The sequence below is a fragment of the Aegilops tauschii genome, chromosome 3 (assembly GCF_002575655.3).
Source record: "Aegilops tauschii subsp. strangulata cultivar AL8/78 chromosome 3, Aet v6.0, whole genome shotgun sequence".
Classification (NCBI taxonomy): domain Eukaryota; kingdom Viridiplantae; phylum Streptophyta; class Magnoliopsida; order Poales; family Poaceae; genus Aegilops; species Aegilops tauschii.
The window spans coordinates 183,923,638-183,948,657 of record NC_053037.3 but is presented as its reverse complement, the minus strand read 5'-3'; the positions used below and the strand labels follow the sequence as shown (position 1 = coordinate 183,948,657).

Here is a 25,020-nt window from a genome sequence, read left to right as displayed (position 1 = left end):
AAGCTTGGGGATTCCCAAGTCACCCAAGGTAATATTCAAGGACAACCAAGAGCCTAAGCTTGGGGATGCCCCGGATGGCATCCCCTCTTTCGTCTTCGTTCATCGGTAACTTTACTTGGAGCTATATTTTTATTCACCACATGATATGTGTTTTGCTTGGAGCGTCATTTTATTTTCTTCAGCTTTGCTTGCTGCTTGAATAAAATACCAAGATCTGAAATTCTTAAATGAGAGAGAGTCTTCACATAGCTACATAATTATTTAACTACTCATTGATCTTCACTTATATCTTTTTGGAGTACTTTGTCATTTACTCGTGTGCTTCACTTATATCCTATGAGTAATTGGTTGAATGATTTGAATGTCATAAATCTGAAATTATATATGTTCCATATGCCTTTCCCATGGGGAGTAATGCCTTCACATATAAGAAGGAGAGGTGGTAAATTTTTTGAAGGTTAGCAAACATTGTATTGGTCACTTGAACAATTCATGAAAGAATATTGAAGGAAGAGAGATTTCTCATATAAATATACTATCTTGGACATCTTCTATGATTGTGAGCCCCATTAATTATTTTCAAACCTGAGCAAATTAGTTGAAGTTGGACAAGGAAGACAACATAATGACTTATGCTTGGGTATATTTGTATAGAAGTTATATTGTTATGGATCCTCTAACGTGTGGTGCTTGCTATTTAGAATCCTTTGCTAGCCAAAATATTCGTACTAAGCGGGAATACTGCTTGTGCATCCAAAATCCTTGAACCAAGTTTCTTCCATGAGTGTCCACCATATCTACCTATGTGCGGTATTTACCTGTCGTTCCAAGTAAATTTGCATGTGCCAAACTCTAAACCTTCAAATAATAATCTGTTTTGTATGCCCGAATCGATCATGTAGTGACTAGGGGCTGTCAGTATCTTCCATGCTAGGTGGGTTATTCTCATGATGAGTGGACTCCGCTCATCATTCACGAGAAAATGGCTGGTATCTGGGATGCCCAGTCCTATGATCAAAAGATCAAAAACAAATTCACAAATAATTTAAACAAAACTCCCCCAGGAATGTTGATAGTTGGACGGCACCCATTGTTTCGGACAAGCCGTGGAGTGTGAATGTTGGTGGAGGGGTAGTAAAAAATTTACCTTTCTGCGTGGGAACCGCCTATAATGTATGTAGTATGGAAGATATTGGGAACTCTTGGTCGTTATGTTGACAATGAAAGCATACCTCTCAAAATTATTTTCATCTCTGTTTTAGCTTCGAGCTCTGGCACCTCTGCAAATCCCTGCTTCCCTCTACGAAGGGCCTATCTTTTACTTTTACACAAGAGTCAATAGTATTCCTTCTCATTCCAACCTACTCTTTAGTTGGCAAGCATCATGTGATGGAAAAATCTAAGCATATATGGCCATTCAAATATATTTGAGCATGAATTATTATTGTTGACATTACCCTTGAGGTAAAAGGTTGGGAGGCGAAACATTAAGCCCCTATCTTTCTCTGTGTTCGATGAATACTATTTGTTCAAAAAATATGCTTTGAGTGGTAGCAATCATGGAAGACTAAATGATAGTTGAGTATGTGAAGTTTGCTGAATCAAAGCTCTGACATAGACTCTTCCTGAAAATAAGATGAATTGCAATTGTTTGATGACTGAGAACATAGTTTGTTAGTTTTCAAGAAAGTTTATGATCTATACTTTAACATGTGAATAGCTTGTTACTTGATCATGAAAAGTTCTATGAGTTGAGCTACTGTTATGACATATAATGATGCTAGAAAAGGTGATTGAAATTATCATTGATCAAACTTGTGCACCTGCTAGCATTCACACTTCATAAATTATTTCTTTTATCATTTACCTACTCGAGGACGAGCAGGAATTAAGCTTGGGGATGCTGATACGTCTCCAACGTATCTATCATTTATGAAGTATTCATGCTATTATATTATTTGTTTTGGATGTTTATGGGCTTTACTAAACACTTCTATATTATTTTTGGGACTAACCTATTAACCCAGAGCCCAGTGCCAGTTTCTGTTTTCGCTTGTTTCAGTGTTTCGCAAAAAAGGAATATCAAACGGAGTCCAAACGGAATGAAACCTTCGGGAGAGTTATTTTTGGAACAGAAGCAATCCAGAAGACTTGGAGTATACGTAAGGGAAGCAACAAGGAAGGCACGAGGCAGGGGGCGCGCCCACCCCCCTGGGCGTGCCCTCCACCCTCATGGGCCCCTCGTGGCTCCCCTTACCGACTTCTTTCGCCTATATATATCCATATACCCTAAAAACATGGGGGAACAGAATATATCGGGAGTTCCGCCGCTGCAAGCCTCTGTAGCCATCAAAAACCAATCGGGACCCTGTTCCGGCACCCTGCCGGAGGGGGGGATCCCTCACCGGTGGCCATCTTCATCATCCCGGCGCTCCCCATGACGAGGAGGGAGTAGTTCACCCTCGGGGATGAGGGTATGTACCAATAGCTATGTGTTTGATCTCTCTCTCTCTCTCTTGTGTTCTTGAGGTGATACGATCTTGATGTATCGCGAGCTTTGCTATTATAGTTGGATCTTATGATGTTTCTCCCCCTCTACTCTCTTGTAATGGATTGAGTTTTCCCTTTGAAGTTATCTTATCGGATTGAGTCTTTAAAGATTTGAGAACACTTGATGTATGTCTTGCCGTGCTTATCTGTGGTGACAATGGGATATTCACGTGATTCACTTGATGTATGTTTTGGTGATCAACTTGCGGGTTCCGCCCATGAACCTATGCATAGGGGTTGGCACATGTTTTCGTCTTGACTCTCCGGTAGAAACTTTGGGGCACTCTTTGAAGTACTTTGTGTTGGTTTGAATAGATGAATCTGAGATTGTGTGATGCATATCGTATAATCATACCCACGGATACTTGCGGTGACATTGGAGTATCTAGGTGACATTAGGGTTTTGGTTGATTTGTGTCTTAAGGTGTTATTCTAGTACGAACTCTATGATAGATCGAACGGAAAGAATAGCTTTGTGTTATTTTACTACGGACTCTTGAATAGATCGATCCGAAAGAATAACTTTGAGGTGGTTTCGTACCCTACCATAATCTCTTCGTTTGTTCTCCTCTATTAGTGACTTTGGAGTGACTCTTTGTTGCATGTTGAGGGATAGTTATATGATCCAATTATGTTATTATTGTTGAGAGAACTTGCACTAGTGAAAGTATGAACCCTAGGCCTTGTTTCCTAGCATTGCAATACCGTTTGTGCTCACTTTTATCATTAGTTACCTTGCTGTTTTTATATTTTCAGATTACAAAAACCTATATCTACCATCCATATTGCACTTGTATCACCATCTCTTCGCCGAACTAGTGCACTTATATAATTTACCATTGTATTGGGTGTGTTGGGGACACAAGAGACTCTTTGTTATTTGGTTGCAGGGTTGTTTGAGAGAGACCATCTTCATCCTACGCCTCCCATGGATTGATAAACCTTAGGTCATCCACTTGAGGGAAATTTGCTACTGTCCTACAAACCTCTACACTTGGAGGCCCAACAACGTCTACAAGAAGAAGGTTGCGTAGTAGACATCAACCGTCCATGCATTTAACTCAAGTTTCATTTGCCTAAGAGCATCTACATCGAACTTGGCAAATCCGCCCCCCTATACGCCCGCGGGTGCGTTCGCGGACAGCGCCGGGCAACCCCTCATTTGGGCTACCGCACATCCACACATCTCAAATACGAAAATCATCCCAATTCAACAGTTCGAAACAAATAGGACAAAACAAAACAAACCATACTTCAACAATGCGGAAATGCCAAAATGAAATCAATGTCCGACCGTGTCGGATCACTCGTCGGGCGCCATCCATGCCGCCTGCTCCTCCGCTATTCTTGCGTCCTGCCCCTCCACTATTCTTGCGTCCTGCCCTCCTGCTCTGCCATGTTGCCTTTGCCGTCTTTTGTTTCTTTTCTTGCTCGGATTGAGATTTGATGTTGTCCCAACTTCAAATGAAGGGCAAGTTGGATCCCCCAATTCTTAGTCCATTTGGGTTGGATCTTGATTATCATTGATCATGTCCGACATGATCAACTCCTAAATGATCATTGTTTGCAAGTATTCATCATGTCCGAAATGAACTAGAGGTCTATTGAAAACATTGAACATGGCATATGCAAAGTTGATCGGATAGGAGCAACTAAAACATACCGAGTTTTGCTGTGTCATTTCATCGAACAAGTCATGGGAAGCCCGGGCACCGCCGGTGCCCGTACTTCTCCACGCCCGAACGAGATGCGGCGAGTGACAGACGTCCACTGGCGGCATCTGTGTGGGCGTAAAGCTCTAGTAGTGCTCCAACCGGCCGTTAGATCCTCTTTATGTCCTAACCTAATTCGACGACGCAACCCTTGTCAACGGTGGGATGGATGGGGTGCGGGGTTCTGGGCGCAGGGGGAGGACAGTTGCTCGTCCATGTACGCATATGCTCCCTGCGCCGCCACCGCTTCCCTTTCTCGCTGCCCCTGCCGCCGGTTCCTTCGGGAGATGTCCTCCGGCTTGCATGATAAAGCCAAGGACGGGACGCCGAAGGATGATACTCTCCAACGTATCTATAATTTTTTGATTGTTCCATGCTATTATATTATCAATCTTGGATGCTTTATATGCATTTATATGCTAGTTTATATCATTTTTGGGACTAACCTATTAACCTAGTGCCCAGTGCCAGTTGTTTCTTTTTTGCTTGTTTTTGGCTGTTCAAAAAATCAATATCAAACGAAGTCCAAACGAAAAAAAATCTTTGGATTAATTTTTCTGGACCAAAAGGGACCCTCGAAGCTTCGGGAGGAGACCAGACGAGATACGAGAGAGCCACAAGCTCAAGGGGCGCACCTCAAACACTTTTATAAATTCGACCTAATTTCACTTCTATAAATTCCCAAATATTCCCAAACCAACATAGAGCCACCTCAAACACTTTTTCCGCCGCTGCAAGCTTCTGTTCTTGCGTGAACCCATCTGGAGGCTTTTTCCGGTACTCTGCCGGAAGGGGAATCGATCACGGAGGGCTTCTACATCGTCCTTGTTGCCTTCCGATGATGCATGAATAGTTCAGCACAGACCTACGGGTCCATAGCTAGTAGCTAGATGGCTTCTTCTCTCTCTTTGATATTCAATACCATGTTCTCCTCGATGTTCTTGGAGTTCTATCCGATGTAATCTTCTTTCGCAGTGTGTTTATTGGGATCCGATGAATTGTGGGTTTATGATCTGAATATTCATGCGAAGTAATTGAGTATTTTCTTAACTTTATTATGCATGATTGTTATAGTTTTGTATTTATCTCCGATCTACCCGTTTGGTTTGGCTAACTAGATTGATTTATCTTCAGTGGGAGAGGTGCTTTCTGATGGGTTCAATCTGGCGGTGCTATATATCCAATGACAGAAGGGGATAAGACACATATTTGTATTGTTGCCATTAAGGGTAAAACGATGGGGGTTATTCATATTGATTGGGTTTACTTTGTGTACATAATGTCATCTTATTTAAGGCGTTACTCCTTTTTATGAACTTAATACCACAGATGCATGCTGGATAGCGGTCGATTGGTGGAGTAATAGTAGTAGATGTAGGCAGGAGTCGGTCTACTTGTCTCGAACGTGATGCCTATATACATGATCATTGCCTTGGATATCGTCATAACTATGCTTTTTGTATCAATTGTTCAACAGTAATTTGTTGTCCCACAGTGAAAACTATGGTCCCCGGGGTCAACCTTAATCAATTATAAAAACTAAATTCCTTTGTTGCAATTTTTTATTTTGTCTTCAATTTATTCATCTACCTATACAAGATTTGATGCTTGCAAGTAACGAGTTCAAGGGGATTGACAACCCTCTTGCCCGCATTGGGTACAAGTATTTGCTTTTGTGTGCGCAGCTGCTGTTCACGAGGCTTTGCGTGATTCTCCTATTGGTTCAATAAACCTTGGTTCTTACTGAGGGAAATAATTATCTCTACTGTACTGCATCTCCCTTCTCTTTGGGGGAAAATCCCAACGCAGCTCACAAGTAGCAAATGATGAGGTGGACGCAACCTCTGTCGCGACAGTCATGGACGGGCTGGAGGACATCTAGGGCGGTGGGTCGGGACCGACGGTGAGGATGGGGAGCAAGGGTGGCGGACGGTGAGGGCTCGGACGCGGGAAAGGTTGGATGGAGGCAGGAGGAGGCGGAAGAGTTTGATGGATTTGGTGCAATTTATGGTGGGGTAGACCTGTCGGGTCCGACGTGGCGGACGTGCCCAGACGCGCCCGGGCATTCCCTTACCTGCCCTATGTTTGGGCTGAATATGAGTGGTTCCGGCCAGCCTAACGTTTGAGGCTCGTCCGAGATGCCCGTTGTATTGTTTTTTTTTATCGGTCAATGACCGACCCGTCCGTCCGGATGTTTGAGTTGCCGGCTGTAGATGCTCTAAACAGTGTCCGCTACTTTGAGTGCAAAATATGCTAGTAGTACTAACTTTTTTGAAAGACTTGTTTAGAGATGTTTTCCATAGCAAAAAGAAGTGCACCTTTGTAAAAAATCAGCAATAATTAACATAAATACTAAAAGAAATTTTATAATAAATCAACGACAATTAATATGAATTAGAGGGAGAGTAATGAAAATCGATCCATTTGCTTGCGTAAATTCTGATGAGCAGTAGCATGCCTTCCGATGAACGAGACAAGCAACGGGCCCACGTAGAGCAATATTCCCCTCGTCGATCGCTGTAGAAGGTATGTGACCCCTCAAAAAAAATGTAGAAGGTACATGTGGGCCCACATCTGCAGTTGGGGTCAAGTCAACCCGCCGCGCGGAGAGCGCACATACACAGTTGACGCAGCGCACAGACGACGTTTTCCCCTTCTCCACCCGCGCACACGTTCCTCCTCGTCACCGACCTCATGGCCCCACCTTCGACAGACACGGTGGGTCCACCTGACAGTGGGGTTTGACATGACATCCAGAACACCCCCGCTTCTCTCTGGGCGGCGCATCAATTACGGCGATGCCATTTGTTCTTTCTTAATTTGTTATTCCCGAGAATGGCTACCTCGCTTCCCTCGCAAGTCCCGACCGAGCACTTTCTTTCTTTTCCATCCTTCTCCGCTTCTCCCTCCCGTCCCCGATCGATCCCAAAAGGCAAAACCCCTACCCACTGATTCCAAACCCACCGAGCGGCGAGAGAAAGAATCTCCAGAGAGCGATGCACGCGCCGGCGAGGAAGGCCGCGGGCGGAGGGGGCCGCGGCCCGGTTGCGTCGGCGCTGCTGCTGCTGGCGGTCGGGGTGTTCGCCTTCCTGATCTCGTACAGCGTGCTCGCCATGGTGCTCCGAGGCGGCGGCAACGGAGGAGGAGGAACTACGGGGGTCGGGACGGGAGCGAGGGACCCGGTGGTGCGGATGCCAGAGTGGATGCGGGCGGCGGGCGGCGCGAGGGGCCAGAGGCGGCCGTTCCACGTGGCGCTCACGGCCACGGACGCCCCGTACAGCAGGTGGCAGTGCCGGGTGATGTACTTCTGGTACAAGCGGATGCAGGCGCGGCCGGAGGGCGCCGACATGGGCGGCTTCACCCGCGTGCTGCACTCGGGGAAGCCCGACGGCCTCATGGACGAGATCCCCACATTCGTCGTCAGCCCCCTCCCCGCCGGCAAGGACCGTGTAAGTACGCCACGACTGACTGTTTTTTTGGTCTCCTCCTCGCTCTCTCTTTCGGTTTGTTTGTTTGTCTGTCTGTTTGCTGTGCAACGTGGGGCGTTGTGGGGGCTACGTGTGCAGATGGGCAATGTCTTTGGAATTTTAAGACGAGATAAAACGAAAATCGGTGCTTCGGCTCCAACTTGCAGCTGCAAAATCAAGTGATTATTATTTCATTAACAAGTCTCTGTTAGGTTGCTGTTAAAGGTCATGAATTTCGCATGTCTAATTTTGTCTGCACTTGTGAATACCTTTATGCCGTAACTCGCCTCCCGCTCTCTGACCAAGTCCTGCTTTCTTGCCTTCCCTTGAGCACTGTATTTGCCCTGTCAGTTTGAACTTTATTTCCTTCGTTCATGTACACCCAGTTACAGTTACTGGGGGAAGCAACATCAGTTTTGAAATGCTCCGTCGGTTTGATTATGATACTGTCTGCATTGCAGGGCTATATCGTCCTAAACAGGCCATGGGCATTTGTACAATGGCTGCAGCAGGCAAAGATTGAAGAAGAGTAAGTAAAGACTGCTGTGCCCTTTGGTTTCGATACTATCAGTATGGTTTTAACTTTTAATCTTCCACAAGGTACTTTATGATTTGACATCCAGACATCCATGATTAACCAAAAATAAGCGAAACAAGAAAAGATGTTGCTGGTGTTTGGATGTAAGATGGGACAGATATTTAGGCACACTCATGCCTACTCCCTCTGTAAAGAAATATAAGAGCGTTTAGATCACTAAAGTAAAGTAGTACATAACATGGATCTCTCTCTCTCTCTCTCTCTCTCTCTCTCTCTCTCTCCCTCCATGTGTTTATAACTGTTCTGTTCTGCTTGAATGTCACAGGTACATACTGATGGCAGAACCAGATCATATATTTGTGAAACCTTTACCAAATTTAGCTTTTGACAATGATCCAGCAGCATTCCCCTTCTTTTACATCACACCATCCGAACATGAAAAAATTATCAGGAAATACTATCCTGAAGAAAGGGGTCCAATCACAAATGTTGACCCTATCGGGAATTCCCCTGTAATAATTAAGAAGGTAATTCACTGTTGTTAACTTGGCGCTCTATAGACTGCAGTCTCATGGATGAATGAAGCTCCATTCCATTTATTTGGTGTTGCATGATTTGTGTTTCAGTTACCGTTTTGGTTAGTCATTTTACTGAATCTAACTTAATCTCTCGTTATATGAGGAAAGAATAGACACTGCTTGAGAAGATTGCTCCCACATGGATGAATGTATCACTACAAATGAAAGAGGATCAAGAGACTGATAAGGCTTTTGGATGGGTTTTGGAAATGTCAGAATTATCTTTTGTTGTGTGTGATTTGATAAATGCATTTTCTCATTGTTACGTTGTTATTAATCCAGTTTTTTGTTATTTTTCTTTGGCTTCTAGGTATGCATATGCTGTTGCCAGTGCATTGCATGGGGTTCAACATATCCTTCGTAAAGATTTCATGATCCAGGTGCTGAAGCTGTTTCTGATTTTCTGACGACAATATACTTGCGCACTAAAAGCGACGTGCTTGATTGACATGATTAGAGCTATTACTGACACCCCTTAAAAATGCAGCCACCATTTGATAAGAAGCTCGACAATACATTTATTATCCACTTCACCTATGGATGTGACTATACACTCAAGGTATTTATTGGGGCCTACTATTCATAAGTTCGATTCTTTTTTATAGATCTCATATTCATATGAAATGAATATGACTGAGGGTAGAAAGTAAAGGCCCCGTTATTTTCTCTCTATTATGTTACTAAACATAAGGCTATTCGGTCGGTCTTCTGGCCATACCACAAGGTATTTGACAATATCCTGGCAAACAATTTCAGGGCGTACTGACATATGGAAAAATTGGTGAGTGGAGATTTGACAAGAGATCATACCAAGATAGGCCACCACCAAGAAATCTTACATTGCCCCCTCCAGGAGTGCCAGAAAGCGTGGTACGTTTAGCAGCGAATAAATTGGAAAATTACGCGACAAGTTTATTATGATTTTTAAGATACGGAGTTATTGTTTATGTGTTAAACGTTTACAAAAAAATAAGTAGAGTTTCATATTATTGCATTCATCTTCTATTTGATTTGAATAAGTTTAGGTAACAGATTAATACAGTGAAGGAATTTTATTTACTGCTGCTGTTTTACTACATGCTATGATGATTAGCTTAATACGAGTTGGTAACTGTGTGTTAGCCATATAATTTTCCTATATCAAGCCGAAAATGTTTCTAAGACTGGGATTTGGAACTTTTAAAAGTGACCACTGAAACTGGCGTAATTTGATTAGTTGAGATGAATATGATTGCTAGCTGTTGGATAAACAGCAACTGCATTCACAGGAGGGCCAAAGGCCAATACATATACATGTGTATGGTAAAGTGCAAGAGACCCCTTATACAATGGGGATAAACCGAAAAGGGCTATACACATCTAACACCCCCCCTCAAACTCATGGTGGATCGACAATACTGAGTTTGGAGAGAAGAAAACTATGTTGCGCTCGAGTCTGTGCCTTCGTGAAGAAGTCCGCCAACTGTAACTCAGAGGGCACATAGTGAAGAGCAAGAGTCTGATCCTGCACAGCAGCACGCACAAAGTGGGCATCCACACCGATGTGCTTGGTGAGCTCATGCTTCACCGGGTCACGCGCGATACTGATAGCACCAGTACTGTCTAACAATAAGGGAGTCGAGGTAGTAGCAGACACACCAAAGTCCTCAAGGAGCCACCGTGACCAGATCACCTCAGCCGTCAGCATAGCCATGGCTCGCAACTTAGCCTCTGTACTCGAGCGAGAAACTGCAGTCTGTTTCTTTGTCTTCCAGGCAATAAGAGAGCCACCAAGAAAGACACAATAAGCAGACAGTGAGCGTCGATCAGAGGGATCACTAGCCCAGGTAGCATCAGAGTAGGCCTGGAGCTCAAGAGAGCTGGAGCGGGGAAAGAAAAGGCGCTGAGAGATCGTGCCACGAACATATCGTAGAACACGGAGGAGATGACTATAGTGGACAGAGGTGGGGGCTTAAACGAACTGACTCAGAATGTGGACAGGATAGGAGATGTCAGGACGCGTAACAGCAAGATAGACAAGACTGCCAACAAGGTGACGATAGCGAGTGGGATTAGGAAGAGGGTCACCATCAGAGGCACGAAGCTGAACGTTGAGCTCCATGGGAGTCACAACTGTGCGCTCATCACCTAGAGCAGCGCGAGCAAGAAGATCCTGAATATATTTTTCTTGGGAGATGTAGAAGCCATCAGAGGTGGAGGAGATCTCAATCCCAAGAAAATAGTGAAGTGGACCAAGATCAGTCATGAGAAACTGGTCGCGAAGGCGAGCCTTAACAAAGGCAATGTAATCAGAGTTGTCACCAGTGATGACCATGTCATCAACATAGAGAAGGAGAAGAGTCCGACCACGAGGAGACGTGTGAACAAACAACGCGGGATCATGATCACTGGGCAAGAAACCATCGGCAGTCACTACAGAGGCGAAGCGCTCAAACCAGGCGCGAGGGGCCTGTTTGAGACCATAGAGGGAGCGGCGAAGCCTACAGACCATACCATCAGGAGCATAGTACCCCGGTGGTGGCTGCATATAAACCTCCTCACGCAACTCGCCATTGAGAAAAGCATTCTGAACATCAAGTTGAGAGATAGACCACTGACGAACAGAGGCCACAGCAAGAAGAGTGCGGACAGTGGTCATGTGGGCCACAGGAGCGAATGTCTCATCATAATCGCGCCCCTGCTCCTGCTGAAAACCACGGGCCACAAGACGAGCTTTGTAGCGCTCAAGAGAACCATCGGAGCGAGTCTTAATCTTGTAGACCCACTTGCAGGTGATGGGACGGACACCAGAAGGAAGGGGAACCAGATCCCATGTGCCAGAGCGCTCAAGAGCAGCAAGCTCTTCGGCCATCGCAAGCTGCCACTCAGGCTGAGTCATGGCAGTTCGATAGGAAGTGGGCTCAGCAATAACAGAGAGACCGTACCGATCAGGGGAGTAGCGATCAGGCGGGGGGCGAGGCCGAGCACGGAGGTTGTGAACCGGGGGAGGCGTGAGAGGAGGTGCACCAGAGGTGGAAGGCTCGTCAGAGGAGACATCCTCAATATGAGATCGACGAGTATAGTGGAGAGGAAACGGTGAGAGAGGGCTACGGACTGGAGATGATGGTGAAGAGGTGGAGGAGGAGGATGGAGAAGGCGGGGTCGGTGGTGAATGAGAAGGAAAGAGAGGTGCCGGAGGAAGAGGTGACACATGAGGCACATAGCAGGGTGTATCGGGAAGGAGAAGGAAAGAAAGGTCGTCCACAGAGAAACTCGAGGAAGAAGAACGTGGGTAGTAAGAACGAGACTCGTCAAAAGTCACATCACGCGAGATGCGCAAGCGACGACCCACAGGATCCCAACATCGATAGCCCTTGTGCTCATCACTGTAGCCAAGGAAAACACACTCAACCGACTGAGCAGTCAGTTTGGTGCGTTCTCGGGGGGCAAGAAGAACATAGCACACGCATCCAAACATACGAAGAGCCGAGTAGTCAGGAGAGCGACCAGTGAGGTACTCCATAGGAATACCACCCTGCAGAGCAGTCGATGGCTGAATGTTGATGAGATAGGTGGATGCGGAAATAGCCTCAGCCCAAAAATGGGGTGGAAGGGAAGCAACAATCATCAGCGCACGAGCCGTCTCAAGCAAATGACGATGCTTTCGTTCGGCAACGCCATTCTGAGCATGAGCACCAGGACAAGAGAACTGGGCAAGAGTACCCTATTCCGGGAGAAAACCACGCAACAGCTGAGAGATATACTCTCCAGCGGAGTCAGCACGAAAAGTACGAATGGGCGTGGCAAACTGGGTGTGAACCATGGCAGCAAAACGTTTGTATATAGGGAGAACCTCGCTATGAGATTTCATGAAGTAGAGCCAAGTGTAGCGAGAGAAATCATCAATAAACAAAACATAGTACCGATGACCACCTTTCGAATCAAAGGGAGCGGGACCCCAGACATCAGAATGAACTAAGTCAAAAGGACGCTGAGATACAGACTCACTAGTAGGATAAGGTAACTGAGTCTGTTTGCCAAGTCTGCAACCATTACAATGTAAGGAGACATCTCCAGATACAGACCCTAAGAGGCCCTGACGAACTAAAGAAGACAAGCGAGAGCCACAGATGTGACCAAGGCGATGATGCCACTGCTGGAAGGACGCAGACGAAGAGGCAGCAAGAGCATGAGAGCTGGCAGAAGTGGTGGCAGCGGAAGGAACACAAAGCCAGTCAACCTCCCAAAGGCCCTCTGACTCACGGTGCCGAGGGCCAGCACCAACCAAAGCGTTGGTGCGATGATCCTGAACGGAGCAAGAGTCGGTATCAAGAATGACACGACAACCAGAATCAGTAAGTTGGGCAGCGGAAAAAAGATTCATGGTAAGGCGAGGAACATGTGAAACACTCGGAACAGAAAAAGATGGAGTGGAAAGAATACCACGACTAGCAACAGGAAGAGATGTGCCATCGGCAGTAAGAACATTAACAGGTGAATCAAGTGGTCGAAGAGAAGATAAAGCAGAAGAATCAGAAGACATATGAAAAGAAGCTCCAGAATCCAGAACCCACGAGGATGTACCTGACTGAGTAGGCTCCGGCGGGGGCGGAGTGGTGGTGGCTGTCACAGCGGCAACAGAACCCGTCGAGGAAGAACCAGATGAAGCTAACATGTGCTTGAAACGCATAATATCCTGGTCAGTGAGTGACGAAGTCGAGGAAGGCGCACGAGTCCCACTGGAAGAAGAGCGCTTCAGGTCTCTTCGCTTCTTGTGACAATCTGACTCTGGGTGACCTGGCCGGTTGCAGTAGCCACAGAAAGTGTGCGAGCGCGACCGACCCTCTCCTGAAGGAGGGTGACCCGCCCCCCCTGGAGGTGTGGGCAGGAGCGGTGGAGCAGAAGACACAGGAGCTCGGGAAGCAAGAACAGTAGGAACCACAAGCAGACCAGCAGAACGGAGACGTGTCTCCTCAGCACGAAGCTCTGCAAGCACCTCCGAAATAGGGACACGACCACGAGCAAGCAAGTGAGCACGGCGAGGCTCAAACTCAGACCGGAGGCGAGATAAGAACTCATGAACCCTCTGAAACTCCAAGTCAGACCTTGTAGTCTGGCAACAACGGCAAGTGCCACAAACAACTGTCCGCAGTGAAGCTGACGCCAGATGGCAGAGCACTGTGAGTAGAACTCATCAACTGACGAGTCACCCTGCTGAAGAGCATGCTCCTGACGCACTACAGAGAGTTATAGAGCATCACCAGAGGCTGATAGCGCTGACAAAGATAAGACCACATCGCTGCAACAGTGCCGAGGCCCATGAACTCCGAAGCAAACTGAGGGAGGACACTCGCAGTGAGAACAGCAGCAGCACGAGCATCATCATTGCACCACTGAGTGTAAGCATACAGATCATCCCGGTAGACAGAAAGAGCATCGGAATATGCAGATACCTGCTGATCGTAGGCAGCAACGGCAGCAGCATCAAGAGTCTTGGCTGCATCCCGATCAGCCTGAGAAGCCTCAGCAGCAAGCACCGGTGGTACTGGCGGAACAGGAGCCACCGGAGCAACAGGGCAGGGCGGACAGGGTACCTCGCCAGAGAGAACTCCCCACAGCAGAAGACCGCGCATGTGAATACGCATGAAGCCCGCAAACTCGGCATAGTTGGTGCCATCGAAAATCACCGAGCACCGAGGAACAGCGGCATAGCCCGAAGAGGACATGAGGTAGTCACTCTTCTCTTCTTCTTATCCTTTTTTTTTGAAGTCAACGGACTCCTGAACTGTATCCGGAGCGAGGGGGCCCGAACAGTATTCGGACCGAGATCGGGATTGAGCCCGAAGCGGGATAGAGCGGGGGGGGGGGGGGGGGGGGCGCTCGCGGCCAGAGCGCTCGAGCGAGGAGCCCCGAATCAGGAACGAGCCTGGCTCGCTCGCTGCTGAAGCGCTCGAGGAAGCAGCTTCAGCGGAACTGGCGGCAGGAGCCGGTTGGACCATGAACGACGCGGGCCGGCCGGACTAGGGGCAACGGCGGCCGGGCGTTGAGGAGCCCGGGACGGCGCCGCTCGCGGCTGGACAGAGCAGGGCACGGCTGCAGAGCGGGGAAGAGGCAGGCCCGGGACGGCGCCGACTGGACAGAGCAGCTCAAGGCGGCGACCGGGCAGCAGCTCAAGACGGCCGGATGCGCGGCGAGGAGAGCCGGACCTGGTAGTGGATGGATCGAGGAAGGAGCTAGCACGGAGTTGCAGCGTGCGGGAGAGAGGGGAACCTAACATCTGATACCATGTTGGATAAACAGCAACTGCATTCACAGGAAGGCCAAAGGCCAATACATATACATGTGTATGGTAAAGTGCAAGAGACCCCTTATACAATGGGGATAAACCGAAAAGGGCTATACACATCTAACACTAGCATGGTAAGTCTTGGCATACATCAGCTGTGCTTGGGATCGGAAGCTGGAATGCTCTGCGATGTTTTCTATTTAAGCGCTTCTTTCAAGAACAGCGAACCCTTGCGTTGATGTCCCTGACACTTTGAATGAAAGTTTCTTGCATCACCACTGTTATCTATGGACTGAAAAAGTGTGTGCATTTTCATCCAGTGGTCAATGGATGGTTTTGAAGTCATTGCTTCTTGATAATGCTGGTTCTCAATAAAAGTCATTAATCATGTTGAATTTAACAAGGATCTTTATTCCTTTTTAATATCAGGGTAGTATTTGTATCTACAAAATTTGACCACTATCCTTCTGTGATTGCCTGATCTATTCTCCTTGCAGGTTACACTGGTAAAAAGGGTCAATGAAGCTACCGCAAACCTTCCTAGGTGGGATGATGGATTATAATCTATGTGGACGTCAAATATCCGGGCCCCTTAGGGGTATACATCAGAAATACAGAAGTAGATAATTTTTCTTTCATACTTAGGGCCCTGCTAGGAACACGCGAATTTCCTGATTCCTGCAGGAACTAACTCTTTCCAGTGAATTATCTGAGATCCAAACAGAACCTTTACAGAAAAAAAAGAACATAGCAGCCCAGTTTGTTTTCCATTTACGGTTATCTTGTAAATTTTTCTGACTGGTAAGATTGAAATAGTCATATGCGAGCACAGTTGTGCTTGCACCCCTTTGGCAATGCGCTATGGAGTATATGCACTTTGCCAGTTTGATTATAGATTTGTTTGATTAGAATAAACAACCGTTCGGTTCAACTATGCCATCTCACTGACAAAAACAGTTTCATCTACGGAACAGAATCCATGGCGATGTACTGGTGTCTGAAATTTAGTGCTGTTGGCATATCACGGTGACTTTCCTTCTCTATGTTAGAAGATCCGTTCCATCTGGAAGGAACGCAAAAGGCGTTTCATGTTCAGCTTGTGCATTTCAGTGCCGTCATCTGAGCGAAGTCATGCCAAGAACAAGAACCTCATGCTACCAGAGAGACACATCGGACAACCTACACAAACAGTATCAACAACTGGAGGCAAAGCATCTAGTACTGTTGTACTTCAAATGATCCAGCAGGACCAACAGTCCAACACCACCTACACCTACCAGTGTCCCAAGGATGAGCATGGTACTTGCATTGTCACGTTCAAACGAGGTCTATGGCGGTGACATGTAGCGCTGCTGCGTTTTTTTTCTTGTGCGCTTAGGGATGTATTCCCCCAAACTAGCAAATTAGCTCCCTGTGGCCTCCACCCTCCATCACTTCCATTTTCCTCCTCCCTAACCTCGTCTGAGCTTCACCCTTCTCCCACCCCTCTACCACCCGTGTTCGACCTTGCCGTCTCTCCACCTGTAGTGCGACACTGTGCCCTAACTCCGTCCACCGCATTCGGCATAGCATCACCACTGGAATTTCTGAGTTTGCCGAGTACTAGAAAAACTCGGCGAAAGATGTTTTACACTCGACATATTGTTTGTCGAGTATAGTTCTCGCCTAAGGGTACTCGGCCTGAACCCTATCGGCAAAGCTGGCTTTGTCGAGCACCAGAACACGGGAACTTGGCAAAGACTTCGCCGAGCACTAAACAGGGGACACGGCAAAAAAAGGGACTTGACGGGCCGGACGAAGACGGCGGCTGCCACGTGGCAGACGACTTTGTCAAGTACTGTACACAGGTACTTGGCGAATCTGAAAGCCCAGGAGCGAGGCACGTCGCCTCAAATATTTGCCGAGTTTTGCTCGACAAATCTCGGCAAACCCTATCTTTGCTGAGTACTGTTTTGTCGAGTGGGCCCACCCGGTGATATCATGTCCAGGCAAGCCCTGGCTGCCAATGTTTGCCGAGATCCATGTCCTTACACTTGGCAAAGTTCGGACCATGCTACCAGAGGACACGTGGCTTCTTCGCCGAGCTTTGTTCTCGGCAATTTCATTTTACCGAGTGGTGTACTCGGCAAAGATGAAGTCATATGTTATGTTTTATTTGTTTCCGCATCAGCCCTACAGCAAAAGACATACAAACAGAAAAAAATTGTCCGCAGACAGTACCAATTATAGGCAATGCACAAGAATCATAACAAGTTCAATGTTCTTCATCAAATTAACCAAAGTAGCATAACAAGTTCCAAGTGTTCATCAAACTAATTAAGCATCATAACAAGTCTAAAGTTCTTCATCAAACTAACTAAAGCATCATTACAAGTCTCAAATAGTCACTAAAACCTCAATGTGACCAATTTGTGTTACATGGACCACACAAGCATCAAACTAAGAAAGATCACAGGTAGGACAAAGAGGTTCTTCATCCACCTCCACTCGATCTGATTTCTCCCAACTTGGAGCAAATACGTGGAGTAAGCATGCTCGGCATTCTCTCTAGTATCATACCCTTTGTAGCAATTGTCTTTGTAACGATTGGCTTGTTCATGGCATGCTTTCCATGAATCATAGACTCTTGGATGTCTACCTGAGTACACCACATACCACCTCATCTACAGAAGGGAGAATACCAAAATTTGAACACGTAACAAAGTATTAGAAAAACGCATGCATGGAGACATATATAAGCAATATAAGGCTTCACGATTCATATACCAAAAGCATCAAAAGTTGTCATCCGAGTCCACATCATCATCTACATAAGTACATGATCGTGAATTACTACATTAAGAAACACTTCGGATCTTCTTTGATCCGCAGGTCCATACACCACCATGAGGAACCACCTAAGGCCGTTGCTCCTGTGTGTCACCTGGGCCCCCACAAAAAATTCGCCCTTCTCAAACTGTAACAGTTCCAAAGAAAGATTGTTGACACCTAGTAATATCCCCCTGGATGTCCATGGGCTGGCACCCACTCCCATTAAAATTTTGTGTTCCCTCCTAACGCTTCAAGTTCCCTATTAGAAACCGACCCTCTGATCGTTTCTTGTAATGCCACGAAGTCAAGTTTTTCCTCGTGCATAAATTCCCGCAACTGATTTCTACGATCGAGCTGCCCGAACCTTCTAATGTTCCATATGATCTCTCTCATTGATCAGGGAATCTAGGTTCCAGGCCCATTTTCATTCTATTTCCGACCACCTCTCCCACGATCACGGCCATGCGACACACCTTGGCATGCACGATCAGACGCGGGAATGGAGCCGGCCTCCTCTCTGCCCTGGCTCGCTTCCGTCGATCTCATTTCTCTAGCTTTCAACTTCGTGGCTCGCGTCCGGACCAACACCCGATTGGCCTCGCTAGCCGGCACCGCGTCTTGCAACAATTCATGTGCATGGAAACTTTCGACTTTCTCCAAGGGATCACCCTAGCTTGTCAAATCTTAACTCCGAAGGCCTCATGCAATTATCAAATTCAGAGAGAATCACTACATTTTTACTCGCACGCCATGGGGACTCCTCCTAAACGCGATATCTGCCTCTCTGAGAAGTGAATTCAACAACGAACGTGTTACCCCCCCCCCCCAACGAACAGGAGAGAAGCCCCTTAGGGTTACCCCATGCAGGATGAAGGGCACTCGAGATCGTTTGGATGTGGAAGGTATGGCAATGAAGTACTTTTTCAGCTACTACCATCCACTTCTCATGAGCTTCCTCTTCGCAATCATCCAGAACTAGCGACGTGGCCTCCTCAGGTATCTTCAGTTTTCCTAAAGCCTTCGCTAATTTTGCCCTAGCCGCCCTAGGCGACAAAGGCCCGTCCTCCGTTCCTCGACCAGAGGATGTCGCCATAGACCGATCAGTCTCCGTGTTGCCCCACAAATGAGATCGACGGGCGCCGCCACAAAGTCCACCCTCAAAACCCTGGGGTCTCCTGGTTTTTCAAAGGAAAAACTATTGACTTTCATCCACATGCAGCATGACCTGCCGTAGGCCACCCACTATACATGGCCACGGGATACCCGGCCCGGCCGACCCGACCAGACCCTGCCCAGTCTTGCCCACAGGCCGGGCCTAGGCCTGAGATCTAGGCCCGATGGCTGGGTCGGGCCGAGCTTAGGCTTGTAATATTTGTGTTTTAGGGAGGGGCCCGACCCAAGGCCCAACAGGCTTTTTCATTGTTGGGTCGGGCCTGGGCCTAATATCTAGGCCCGATGGCCGGGCCGGGTCCAGGCCTAGGTTTTCTGCTACAGGAGAAAACCAGGTAGACATATGGCCAGGTATACCACCCACTCGTAGCATAGGAGTCCTACGCGTCTACGGAAGACACAGTATACATACGGAAAAACGTACACACGTTCCCCGACCCGAGGAGAAAAGATTCAAACGATAGCCAACCGAACCGTTTGAACATACTCCCCGTCTTCAAATCAAATCGAATCAAGAGCGCGCGCGGCTCCATCAAAGGTAATCAGCGGAAATTAAACCGCCTCGTCACCTCCACATCCCACGTCCCCCTCCTTGATTAAGCACGTCCGTGGCACGCCCGCCCACCTCCCCCACGAAGCAGCGAGCGGAATTCAAAGCGTGGTCAAACCTCCATCATCAAAGGGAAGTTAACCGGCCTCCCTTGGCCTTCCCCTATAAAACCACACGCCTGGAGCGCGCGCCTGCGCTTCACATACACAGCCGCGCACGCCATTCCATTCCAGGCCGGAGCAACGAGAGAGAGCAGCAGCCTACGGCCGCGGGCGTCCCTTCCGCCTTCCTCCGCGTCCTGCTGCACAGCCGCCGGGCCGCTGAATCCGAGGTCGTCGAGCGGGCCATGGCGGCGCTGATGATCGGTTCCTCCTCCAAGCCTGTGCTCCTCCTCCCCGTGCTGGCCTTCGTCCTTGCATTCGTCGCCATCCCTGCGCTCACGACGCCGGCGCAGGGGCTCGTGTTCCACGTCGGTGGCCCGCGCGGGTGGCGCGTCCCGGACGCCAACACCAGCTATGGCTGGTGGGCCATGAACAACCGCTTCCACGTCGCCGACGAGCTCTGTGAGTCATCCACCCATCTCATCATTTCTTCCATTTCCCTTACCATGTCACCAACGGCGTGCGTACTTGTGTTGTGTGTGATCCATCGCGTGATCGTGTGTCCTGCAACTTAGATCTTCTTTTGATTCCAGACTTCAAGTACGAGAACGACTCGGTGCTCCTCGTCTCCCGCGAGGAGTTCGACGCCTGCAACGCCACGGACCCCCTGTCCAGGTTCGCCGACGGCAGCACCACGGTGCGTCTCGATAGGCCGGGCTTCTTCTGCTTCATCAGCGGTGAGCCGGGGCACTGCGAGGAGGGCCAGAGGCTCATCGTGCGCGTCATGGTGCACCCGGCCGAGCCTGCGCCTGCGCCTGGTCCGGCCGCCTATGCGCCGGGCCAAGGCGGAGACGGGTCTGGGTCTGGCGGCGGGCACGGTGGGTCTTCACCGGGCACGTCGTCTGGTGCCGCTGCGGTTGCTGCCGGCGGCGTCGCTCTCGCTGCAGCGATGGCCGCTCTTTGTGTCGGTCTCGTCTTGCTGCTTCAGTGATCAGTTTGCTCTTCTAGTAGATAGTCAGGTTTTATTATTGAGGTTTAATCAATTCCTTCTCTATTAGAGTTCATCCGGTGGTACTAGTGATTCGTGATATGGTACTATTATCATAATTAGTTTGGTTATCCTGTGTAATGACAATATTGTTTGGCTTTCTTCGATCCCTATGACTGTATTTGGATTATATCTACTACTACTAGTATTCCTTGAATCTTATGCTAGTGCGATACTGTGATCCGTGGTAACTTTTCGAGTTTACATCAATGGTTACAAGTTGTTCGGTGAACATAACTGAAAAGACTTAAACGATACGAGTTTACATTTGTCGTGATTGGTTTTGACTGCACAAGTCGAGAAAGATGCAAACTGCCATATCAAACATGTGAGAACGGCACCAGAATTTAGTCCCATTTCATAAATGCTTGAAAACGTCCAGGGTACTATATGTACAAGTTGTTGCACATCCATGTCTCAGTTAGTGAAATATATACACTGATCGGTCAAGAGTGTCTACCATGGCTCAGAATTTTTGGTCCAGTAACTTGCGGCAGGTTTGTGGCTGTCCCAGCCATCCTCTGCTAAAATTAGGTTTACTCGTGCCGTGAGAGTGTTCACTGCGTCGTCCTCCAACATCTCCAGTGGATTGGTCCGGGGCTGTCCAACCTGCAAGGAATAGATGTAGAGTGGCATTTAGAGGCGGTGTAGTATTTACAATGGCTGAATGCAATATTTGAAGATGAAATACCATGGCATTTTGGTACGACGTTAAGTACTGCAGGCAATCTTTGTAGTAGCCACAGTGGTACAGAAGGGCAGCATAGTCCCTAAGCTCACAGGGATTGTGATTCAGTAGGATCAATCTCTCGCAAGCTGCCATCAAGATGCATGGTACGAATGAACCTGGTCAGTGACTGCTAGAAAATGCAGATTTGGAGAAACCAGGACTTAATACAGTGGAAAAGAAAGGCAATGGCCTATCTGTTTCCAAAATTCTTGATGGGGAACAAGGAATGTACAGGTGTGGACAGTTTGGATATATCTTGAATAAGAAACAGAAGAATCAAAGGCACTATTGTGAATTATCAATGAGGTGACTTGTCCTAATCATTTTAACACAAGATCCACGAGTTCCACCACGTCGTCCTTGCATACACCTCCAAATTAACAAGAAACTAAACGGAAAAGTGTTGTACCTGCCAAAGCACGACGCATATCACCAAAGCGCACATTAGTCCATACTCCACGCATCAACCTATGTTGAGCAGATTTAGCAGCAGCCATCTCTATGGCACTGTAAAAATAAAATCACGTCACTCCAGTGTCATAATTCGTATCATGTATGATGACAATAGCAATTGTATGCTGACCAGGTTATACACAAAACAAACCTTATATTGCCATGTGACCTTGCTTGACTGCCGCCTACATTACCAGGGCCATGGTGGTTTGCAGCAACAGCATTCAAAAATAAGCTACTTGACTGGTTAGACTGGAACGGCCAAAACATACCCTTCAGAGTTTGTAAAATCTGGAAAACAGATTTATCAAAGTAAGCTCAAATGTCATTGCATTCAACAGATGTCAACTTTTGGAGCCTTCTAAAATCACCATTAAAAGAAGAAAACAAAAGCATGATAGCTAACATTAGGAGAAGAAGCAAACTATCTTAAGAGAAAAGCAACCATGCAACGCCCAGAGCAAGCTATTCAGGGTTGGGATACAGTTCCAGATCAAAGTCCAGTTAAGATATTATTCAGAAAAATACCCAATTAAGAGGTCACACCTAAATTTCTGGTTCTGGGTAATACAAATCGGGTGTAAAATCCAGAATCATCAGGTGAAAACCATGTAATGTTACCTGGTTTGGGGGATACGTAATAACTTTGCGAGTGTAACTGAACTGTAGGGTCTCAAACATGAGCGGGTGAAACAAAAGACCCTAAGGAAAATAAATTACTTACAGTTGTATTTTATAATGTGTATGAAGCTAAGAAAGCAATAAGTGGTGAAAACTGAAAAGGCCTGCCAAAACTCTAGTTTATTTTTTCAACAGAAGACTTGTATACGGATAAGTATGGAACAGAACCAAATAATCTGTTTAGGCTAGTCCGGAATGTCGTGAGAATGAATTGTCTAAAGTTACGAAACACCTTTGACAGTATTTGCATATAAAAGTTGCCAAGGGATTGAACTCAAGTCTCGTTCTGAAACCCGAAACCAATATGGTAGCCATTTTGCTGCTAGTGAAGAAGCTGATGAAAATATCTCCATTCAGCAAACCAGAGCAAGTTAAGATTTCTCAATTGCAGGATGCTTCCCCAAAAACATTAAATGAGTATTTAGCAAATGCTCAAAGATATTCTTGCCTGATACTTCCACAGCTATTTAGCAGACTAATGACGTTTGAAAATGAAACATCTGGAATGAAGATCAAAATAAGCTCACCTCAACCAAAAGTGACTTTGCTGTCATAATATTTGGTTCATCACAAAACTTGCTTCTTCGTTTGTCATAGCCCCTAGGGAGGCCATTGAGATCATGTGGAAAGGAGATCTCCTCATCGAAGTCTAGTAAGCCATATAACCGTAGTGTCTTTAGCAACTCTGAATATATCAACGAAAGCATTAGAGCTGATCCTGATCGGCATGTCAAAGTCTGCCAATTGTAGACAACAAAAACAACATTAGAATGGATAGACCACATACATGGCAATCACGTGAGCTCACATACAAAGCAGAGAAGCTAGGGTCAATCATACCGAGTGAAGATACATAGCCCGAGCATCTGATGCTACGTTTGTTCTTCGAAAGCCCTGAATGAAAAATTGCAACATGGTCACATGCTAGCACATCAATTGATGGTACAACTGATAGATGGAACACACGATTTGGCATAATTTAATGAAGGGCTTGAAATTGCATATTCAGAGTCTCAAATAGATACCAAAATGTGACCATGGCATTCATGCCGATTTATCCCAAAATGTAACATGATCGCATCAACTTGACTGTCAAATTACCTTGTGGACGTAGAGGTAGCGGTCGAGATGGTCGAAGAAGACCTCGGGCGGCGCTCCAGAGGGCGGGAGGAATCCCGCGGCGAGGAACCCGGTGGAAAGGTCGTCAAGGCGAGCAATGAAGGCGTCGACGGGGAGCGGCACGGAGGAGTGGGAGACGAGCGAGTCGTCCTCGGCCGCGATACAGAGCGCGGCCCGCGCGAGATCGGCGCCGCGGCTGATGGCGATGCTGGTCTCCGCGTTGAGTCTCGTGAGCCTCCCGATCTGCGTCGCGAACCCCTCCCTCGCCGCCCTAGCGTGATCGGTGACGACCCCCGCGGCGTCGAGCGAGTCGTGCAGCACCATACGAGGTAGGAGCCCTCCGCCGCTGTCATCCGCGTCGCCGGAGTTGGCACAGGCCCGGATAGTGTACGGAGGTCTCCCCCGTCGCCTGCATACAGTTGAGGGGGAGGAGGAGAAGCCGTGGTGGCGGCCGAGACCGGAGGGGGGAGCACACACCGCCGCGCAACTCATGGCGCACGGGGCGGTGAGCTACGGGAGCTACTCAGGGGCAGCGTGAGGCGACGACTACGGGAAAGAAATATCTCGGCCTTTCACCTGCTTCTCTCGGCCGGCTAATCCACCACAATTTGCAATTTCAGAATCCAATTTTACGGAGAAAAGGCCAAATTTGGATGTGAAAAACGCGAACTTAAACAAAAATGGTTTAGAGCAGCTCTATGACACCCTCCCTAAAACGCAGCAACATATAATACGAAAGGCTTATGAGGCAAAGCGGAAATATAAAGCAGCTATAAGGCCAACACCAACGCACCACGGCAAACGATATGGATTTTATTTGGTTTTTGTTCGTTTGCGTCGGTAAAACGAGCACGGCCGTCCGTTTGCGGTCACTCATCCGTTGATGCGCTCATCCGACCGCCGCATTTTAAATGTTTGTCCTCATTATGAACTTAAATTTAAACAGAAAAGACACTACAAATAATTAAAGTGGATATGTATGTGGCAACCGAAATCTTTTTTGCAAAACTGCCACACCAGCTGGGAGACGTTGGATCACGATCACATGATCGAAGTGGTATGCAGAAAAAAAACAGCGAATAGATCGAACCCCACCCTCATGAGAAAACCAATATTGCTTCCGTCTCTGCCCCGACCTCGCTCCGATCCCCATCCCAGGCGCCGGCGAGCTCGCGCGCCACCATGGTCGCTCCCCCACTAGCGCGCCACCGCCGTCAGAGGCTCCTACTTCCGCCTCCCCGCGCCGC

The 25,020-nt window shown here is 47.5% G+C and overlaps 3 protein-coding genes across 3 annotated transcripts; 2 read left to right on the top strand and 1 right to left on the bottom strand.

Moving 5' to 3' along the window:
* Positions 1-7,062: 7,062 nt before the first annotated feature.
* LOC109768197 (hydroxyproline O-arabinosyltransferase RDN2) lies at positions 7,063-15,965 on the top strand. The gene is made up of 8 exons (XM_020326974.4): positions 7,063-7,711; positions 8,191-8,258; positions 8,593-8,794; positions 8,959-9,056; positions 9,156-9,225; positions 9,333-9,404; positions 9,602-9,715; positions 15,608-15,965. Exons 1-8 carry the CDS (start codon positions 7,259-7,261, stop codon positions 15,671-15,673), a joined length of 1,143 nt encoding a protein of 380 aa, XP_020182563.1. The 5' UTR covers positions 7,063-7,258; the 3' UTR covers positions 15,674-15,965.
* A 3,890-nt stretch (positions 15,966-19,855) lies between these two features.
* Positions 19,856-20,947, top strand: LOC109768391 (early nodulin-like protein 7). The gene is made up of 2 exons (XM_020327141.4): positions 19,856-20,204; positions 20,336-20,947. The coding sequence occupies exons 1-2, from the start codon at positions 19,988-19,990 to the stop codon at positions 20,731-20,733; spliced, it is 615 nt and encodes a 204-aa protein (XP_020182730.1). The 5' UTR covers positions 19,856-19,987; the 3' UTR covers positions 20,734-20,947.
* A 179-nt stretch (positions 20,948-21,126) lies between these two features.
* LOC109768294 (uncharacterized) lies at positions 21,127-24,572 on the bottom strand. Its single transcript, XM_020327055.4, has 7 exons — positions 23,756-24,572; positions 23,495-23,548; positions 23,182-23,391; positions 22,125-22,264; positions 21,930-22,027; positions 21,482-21,606; positions 21,127-21,399 (listed from the first exon to the last, which is right to left on the bottom strand). Exons 1-7 carry the CDS (start codon positions 24,263-24,265, stop codon positions 21,247-21,249), a joined length of 1,290 nt encoding a protein of 429 aa, XP_020182644.1. The 5' UTR covers positions 24,266-24,572; the 3' UTR covers positions 21,127-21,246.
* Positions 24,573-25,020: the final 448 nt, after the last annotated feature.